This window comes from Ipomoea nil, unplaced genomic scaffold (assembly GCF_001879475.1).
Source record: "Ipomoea nil cultivar Tokyo-kokei standard unplaced genomic scaffold, Asagao_1.1 scaffold2144, whole genome shotgun sequence".
Classification (NCBI taxonomy): domain Eukaryota; kingdom Viridiplantae; phylum Streptophyta; class Magnoliopsida; order Solanales; family Convolvulaceae; genus Ipomoea; species Ipomoea nil.
In genome coordinates this window covers 4,302,631-4,309,962 of record NW_017618572.1, presented here as the reverse complement: position 1 = coordinate 4,309,962, position 7,332 = coordinate 4,302,631, and the positions used below count along the sequence as shown (strand labels likewise).

Sequence of the window (7,332 nt, the reverse complement as noted above, 5' to 3'; positions counted from 1 at the left end):
ATGAATGAGATGTACGTTCATGAGAACAATTATGTCTGATGAGGAGCCAACCTTCCTCACAGCTCGCCACAACATTAATCCTCCATGTAAACACCTCTCCCATTGTGAGATCCAGGCCGTTCTTAAGAGAATTTGGGTCCCGTGAGAAAATTAACACTGGTCCCCTTTTTGTATAATTGCAAATATATAAAAGATATATTGTATTGTACCAAAATATATAATAGTCTATAAAAATATTATTCAAAATTTCACTTGAAAAGTGATATTCTTCTTCTTCGGACATATTTAGATGTAAAATTATTCACCAATCTATTGAGTCTTTCTAATGTACTTGATGCATAAGCAACAGTAATGGATAAACAACAAATAGTCAAGACTAATTGATATTGCAATGGTAGTATCAAAATACAAGAAATTAGATTGTTATTCACCAATCAAAAAAATTCCTAGCTAGGGTTAGTTATTGAATTAATAATTTTAAAATTTTGAATAAAATTAAATAATTAAAATATTTAATTATTTACATGCTTTCATCCTTTTATTGTGAAGAATAAAAATATTGAGGATGCCAAATGCACAAACAACGCACTTCAAATTAATGATTATTGAGACCGAATTCTTGCGTTGTGAATACAAATCTTTGCGTGTATGCATTATAATAAGAATAAGAGTAATTTTTTACCCTTCATATATAATAATGTAACTTCCATTCCATATTTTGTATTTAAATTGATCATGAAAAAAAGATTGCATAAATTGGACAAAAAAGAGATTCCATACATTGGTGTTTTCTAACACTGGCAACAAAAAACAATTTCATGCTAAAATTGCCCACCAGTTTGGTGTTTTCTAACACTGGCAACAATTTGGTTTTTTCCTTTCTACCACTGCCAACAAAAAAACAAAACCTTCTAAAAGTAACTATGGCAACATTCTAAAACAAACCAGTATAACAAAAACAATCCAAATCCAGATTTCATTCAATTTCAATAGGTTCATTGAAATTCCCTTTAAATTTGCTCTTGAACCCCATGGTAGACCTTGTTTTGCATTTTCTTGTACGCGCTTGCTTTGTCTTCACTTGTTTTCTCAACCCAAGAGTCTTTTGTTTTTTGGCAGTAGGGGGAGGAGGTTGTTGAGTTGGCAGTTCTTGATTATTCACCACCTCATGTCCTTCTTCAACCTGTAACAAGAACATTAAATGTATGTAAAACACTACTACATGAAAGTGTAAAACAAGTTGTCACAAGAATGTAGGTAAAACACTACTACCTCATCTCCTACTTCATGTTCATCATCTTCTGAGAAAAATGACATATGTAGGCTAGGCACCACGTTGTGTCCTCCTTCACCCTATTACAAACACATTAACCTATAACAAGCTCAAATTTTAAAACAAACTGTCACAATAACCCAAGCTACAAGTACCTCATGTGCTGGATTTTCAGGAAGATATACTGGAATCTCTGGTGCAGTTGCTGGAATAGGCTGTGATCCTGGATAATTTGATGCAGCTTCTAGATTAGGCTGGGATGGTGCTTCCATTGCCTTTACCATTTTGTTTTGTTTCACCCAAGGACACCCAACACGGGAATCATTAAAGGTTGTAATTCTCCAAGTATTAGAATGAGGGTCTAACCTAAGAGTGATTGTCCAAGAACATCCATTTTGTTTGCAATTGACTACACACCTAACATTATCATTTTTGCAGAATTTTAAATCCTTCACAGCCTTAAAAGCATAATTTAGTATGGCCTGTTTAAAATCAGTTTTAGAAGCAAATTTTAAACCAATACTAAATTCAGGGCATTCGATGTCAGTGCTAGTCCTAAAATGTGGCAATTTCTCTACTACTCCTTCTTCATCACTACCATATGGTGTCCCTTCATCAGATTATTGAACCTCTTTGTCAATATTTGGCCCCGCAACTTGTTTTTCACCCACACCTTTACAACTTGCCAATAAACCATCAAACTTCACAGTTGGATCAACTGATTTGGCAAATTCAATGTCATCAAGCATAGTTCTATTGCAATCATCATCACCTTCTTCATTGTAATCAATATTACAATCATACAACACATCCTCACTAACCTCCTCTTCATTTACTGCATCCAATTCACCCAAACCAACCCATAACTCAACTTCTCTTGCCTTACCTTGAAAATCTATTAAATCCCAGACTTCTAACTACAAGAAATTACGCATTTGCCGACGTTTAAAAACGTCGGTAAATGAAAGAAAAACGTCAGTAATAATTATTAGTGACGAAATAAAAACGTCACCATGGTCGTCGCGCTTGCGGCGTATGGAAAGGTATTACTGACGAAACTAAAATTTCGTCGTTAAATGTTATAATTGCCGACGTTTTTACATACTCTAAATTATGTCATGCAAAAGCGAAAATTTGTGACGAATATATAATAAAACGTCAGCAAAAGTATACACGACGAAATTTAAAAAGCGTCGTTAATTAGAGCTTTACTGATGCTTTATATTTTGTAATGCTTGTCATCAATAATAACGATTGGTGACGAAAATTGAGAAATTATCAAGAAAAATTTATTGATAAAATCTTAAATGCGTCACAAAATATACATTTGCTGGCATTTTATATATTGAAATCTTTGTCATGTATTATGTTATTGGTGACGAATATTATGAATTGTTCCAAAAGAATTTACTGATGAAATTCAAAATGCATCAATAAATATTATGTTGTTTGGTGATTGTAAATATTTTTATTTGTAGTGCAATTATAAACACTAACTATCAAAAAAATACAATAGTATATAATTAATAAATTTTATATGACTAGCATTAAAATATTGTAATATAGTACTGAATTACAAGGATATAGTTAAAGTAAGTATTCTAATACCGAACGCATGTATACCGAACTTTGATTTAAGAAACATGTGTTTAAGCATTTTTTACATGGACACCTTATCTCACAATCATGTCCATTGTTCTTAACCACAAATATCATAAATTCCTTAAGTCCTTCAATATATTCATTGGACCTTTTATTTTGTGTCATCCATGCCTTATCCATAGAGAAACACTGTACCTATTATATAATACAAATAATGACTTACAACATAAATTATTTAAAGCTATAATGCACAACTATATTATCACATACGTTAACGCATTTTCTCAAAAAATAAATGACAAATGGCAAACATAACATTATATTATACTGTAGAAGACAAACTGACATGATGCATTTACTTAATCTTTTTCCATTCATCGGTCTTCTGTTTCAATTTTTACATAGACTCTCTCTACTACAGTTCAGAATAAATGCTTGAGTTGGTTTAGTTTATTTTTAAAAATATAAAAGCATTTTCTCACAAAATAAATGCTCACATGGCTAACATAACATTGCATTATAGTGTCGACCACAAAACATAATGCATTTACTTCATCTTTTTCTATTCGTTTGTCTTTTGTCTTAATCTATATTTATTTTTGCTTTCTATTAAAATTAATTTTCTTTAATAGAAAATTACAGACATAGACATATACCATTCAAATGCAAATTAGAAGAATCATATGAATAAGGAACAGAGAATCCAAACAATGCAAAATAATAACAAAAAGCTTCGTATTTCAAAAATAAAATATATATATATGGATGAAAAAGAAATCCGCATACAGTGCCGAATTCTTAAATAAGTGAAACATCATTGGAAACTAGCATTCTTAAACCAAACACATGCCTAATAGTATTTTAAAAAAATCACCTCTGTATTGCAATTGCGCAGTTGATGTGCTTATCGAAATTAGTAACTGCAAATATGATTAGTTCAACATTATAAATTTCTTTAATACAAACATATATAAAAAAATGAAAAAAAAAACTTAAAATTTACAAATTCCAGAATCTGATCTCCTTCAATTTTTTTTTCTAATTCATTCTTCATTAACGCACATAATCCAAACTTACCACTTACAGAGTATCACAAGGAGATAACATAAAATTTACAGATTCCATCTAATTTCTTTCTTCAATTTTTTTTTTTCTGATTCCTTCTTCATTAACACACATATGATATAGAGGATTTCAATATATGATCTATCATCTAACATTGATACTTCAAAAATATAAATTAATAGGCCATATATATATATATATATATATATATATATATATATATATATATATATATAATATATATATATATATATATATATATATATATATATATATATTATATATATATATATATAGAGAGGGAAACAAAGAAATATTCTATACCACCTATAGAGTATGACAGGGAGAGAATACAAATGGTAAAGTCAACTAGATAACCACTAATCACATACATGATGGTCTTATCTCAAGTTTTCATTTAAAACCTAAAGAAAAAAAAACAAAAATTTTTTTTAATAAATTTTACTAAAACTAGAACCAAGAATAGAAGTAAGAAATTAAAAGGTCAAAACTAGTTGAATAGAAAAGCAAGAACAGATAAATTTGGGTGAAGATTTGTAAGTTAGGGTTTATACTCACCTCGGCATACAACCTCTTCTTCTTCACTATGTACGATTTTTGATGATGTATTGCAACACTATGAAGCTTTTGAGTTCAATATGGTGAAGAGATGAGAGCTTGCCTGGGATTGTGAGAAGAGTTCATCGCAAAAGATTGTCTGAGGGTAGAAAAATATGTGAGGCTCTGGATAAAAGAGAATTTTTACATATTATTATTTATTTAGTTATTATGAGTGGAGGGAGCTAAGTGGAGACAGTGGAGGGAATGGAGGGGGCGAAATGAAATTTTTTCCCTGTAAAATTAATGTTTTACTTTTAGTGACGTTTTATTTCACATCACATTTGTAAAATAAAAGCTTTGGTGACGTTTATTATATAACGTCATCTATTCTATACCTTTCCCGATGAAAAAATTAAAATTTCGTCAGTAAAAATAATGCAATCTTAATTATCCATAAAAGTATAAATAGTGACGATATGCAATATAACCGTCACAAAATGTGACGTTTAACGACGTTTTTTATAGCGTCGTTAAATGCCAGATTTCCTGTAGTGAAATCTGAAATCAGCTTAGTCAATTTATCCTCATCCAATGCATATATATTGCAATCCTCAATGTTACCCTAAGTCATTAATTAGACGATCCTTAACAACCATAAAACCCCATTCATCTACTACAACATTGTCAAAGTAATCTATGTACCCTCCCACATACGTAGTAGGCTCACCATGGCTTAACTTTCCCCCATGTCTAATCTTAACTGTAAATACTTCATCTGATTCTCATGATTTCAATAGTTAAACAAAAAATAAATAAATAAACAAAGAAGCAGTGGTTATATAGCAGGAGTAGTTAAATACACCAACAACTCAATTAAATATGTGGTCCCCAACAAGAATTAAATATACAGGATCCCTAATAAAGACAAGAAAATGCACATGGCAGTGTTCATATAGCAGCAGTAGTTAAATACACCAACAACTCAATTAAATATGTGGTCCCCAACAAGAATTAAATATACAGGCTTCCTAATAAAGACAAGAAAATGCACATGGCAGTGTTCATATTGCAGCAGTAGTTAAATACACCAACAACTCAATTAAATATGTGGTCCCCAACAAGAATTAAATATACAGGCTCCCTAATAAAGACAAGAAAATGCACATGGCAGTGTTCATATAGCAGCAGTTCGAGGAGGAATTAAACAAAGAATCCACACAACACTAAAGCAATGAATAAAGGAATAAAGCTGGAAATTATATATCAGTAATTCGAGGCACATGGTCCCTTTCGAGGCACATGGTCCCTACCATTAACAGAGCACTCAATTAAACTACAAACACTTACAGGAAACCAAATACCATGGACCCTACACTGCCATTCGAGTACTATACATACCAAAAATGTCAAATTTACACTGACTTTAGGCAAAAAAAAAAAAAAAAAAAAAAAAAAAGTGGAACATTCAAAATGCAAGGTCATGAATCACATACCGTAATTAGGGATTTCATTGCTTCCAAGCCTTCTACTATAGCCCATTCTTGAAGAAAAATCGGCAAACCCTAGCTAATCTTCTTCCCACTTCGAGTCGAATTCCAGTTTAAGCTTCACTTTCAACCATTTTCATACCCTAGGAGTCGATTTGTGTCTTTATGGAGTCAATTTGTGCGTAGTATGTGTTTAAGCGAGAGAGATAGTCAATTTGTGCCTTTCTGGAGTCGCAACAGAGACCAACGGAAGAAACATTTTTGACCTCAACTCAGAATGACGTTTATGCCCTCAACATAACGGTGACTAAACGGCAATTCTAACGTAGGACCACATTGAGTGCAATTTTAAAAGTAAGAGGACTAAATCGGATACTTTTAATATTTTGGGACAAAATTAAGTATTAGCTAATAGTCGAGGACCATTTTGGGTATTAAGTCTTTAGGATATGATTAGAATGTTTAAGAAATAAAGAATCCACCGAACTTGACTCGACTATATAAAAAGCTGTGCAGCATTATCTCACCATTTTTTTTAGTGAAAAGTAATACTCCGTATCATTTTTCCTCTTAATAAACTCATTTACTAAAAAATCCCGTACCATGCAAAAAGGAAAGAAAAAAAAAATAAAATTACATCCACACATCTAAACAAAATTCACGGCTAGGATTAAACCTCACGTCCTCACCTAAAGATGAGTCCTCATTTGATCCTTAATCTATATATATAATTTAGAACTGGATGGGATAACCGTATGACCAACTTGGGAGATACTCAAACCTGCGCCATTGCCCACTTTTAGGACATCGCCGTCGGTATACGTCTCGGACTGCCCGACCAGCTGATCGTCCGGCGAGGCATGCGTGGAAGCGCCGGGGACCAAGCGTCCGCCTGTCCGTCCGCTGGCGAGCCACCTGCGACGGCCATATTTGCATGCGGAGCCGGTTTCGAGTACCTTTTGAAGCAGTACACGGCAGTATGCCCATGGCTTCTGCAGATCTGACAGCGCGGGTGCCGCGTCCACGCCCGCCGCCAGAGTGCTGCCCTCTGCCGCGACCTCGATGGTTGGAGGACTCCCGGCTGTCGTGTCCAAAACCTCCACTGGACTGTCCACCGCGCCTTGCGTACATCTCCATCGGAGAGTGGGTGGATCTAGTGTGATCCATCTGCGGGAACTCATCAGCCTGGATGAAATCTTGCGCCGACAGATGATCGCCAAGCTAGGAGAGGGTGACTGGAGTTCCGATCACTGTGAGGGCACTGGCCATTGCCCGGAACTCCGCCGGAGACCCCGTAGCACATACAACACCTGTTCGTCGAGGGAGAGAGGGTGACCTGCGAGA

At 33.8% G+C, this 7,332-nt stretch overlaps 1 protein-coding gene across 4 annotated transcripts; it reads right to left on the bottom strand.

The window, feature by feature from the left end:
• Positions 1-744: 744 nt before the first annotated feature.
• On the bottom strand, positions 745-6,077 carry LOC109148764. Of its 4 annotated transcripts, XM_019296488.1 has the most exons (6): positions 5,995-6,077; positions 4,520-4,658; positions 3,750-3,795; positions 1,429-1,548; positions 1,270-1,353; positions 745-1,183 (listed from the first exon to the last, which is right to left on the bottom strand). In XM_019296488.1, exons 4-6 carry the CDS (start codon positions 1,543-1,545, stop codon positions 977-979), a joined length of 408 nt encoding a protein of 135 aa, XP_019152033.1. In that variant the 5' UTR covers positions 1,546-1,548; positions 3,750-3,795; positions 4,520-4,658; positions 5,995-6,077; the 3' UTR covers positions 745-976. The 4 variants fall into 4 exon arrangements, with proteins under 4 accessions (XP_019152033.1, XP_019152034.1, XP_019152031.1 ...); XM_019296489.1 differs by lacking the exon at positions 5,995-6,077 and having other exon boundaries at positions 4,520-4,668; XM_019296486.1 differs by lacking the exons at positions 3,750-3,795; positions 4,520-4,658; positions 5,995-6,077 and having other exon boundaries at positions 1,429-2,017.
• Positions 6,078-7,332: the final 1,255 nt, after the last annotated feature.

Excerpts from the sequence above, each read along its gene's own strand:
- LOC109148764 (XM_019296486.1), bottom strand. The coding sequence starts at position 1,557 with ATGGTAAAGGCAATGGAAGCACCATCCCAGCCTAATCTAGAAGCTGCA. Across the intron at positions 1,354-1,428 it reads CTGAAAATCCAGCACATGAG|GGTGAAGGAGGACACAACGT; the intron begins GTACTTGTAGCT and ends TGTTTGTAATAG. Across the intron at positions 1,184-1,269 it reads ATGAAGTAGGAGATGAGGTA|GTTGAAGAAGGACATGAGGT; the intron begins GTAGTGTTTTAC and ends TTCTTGTTACAG.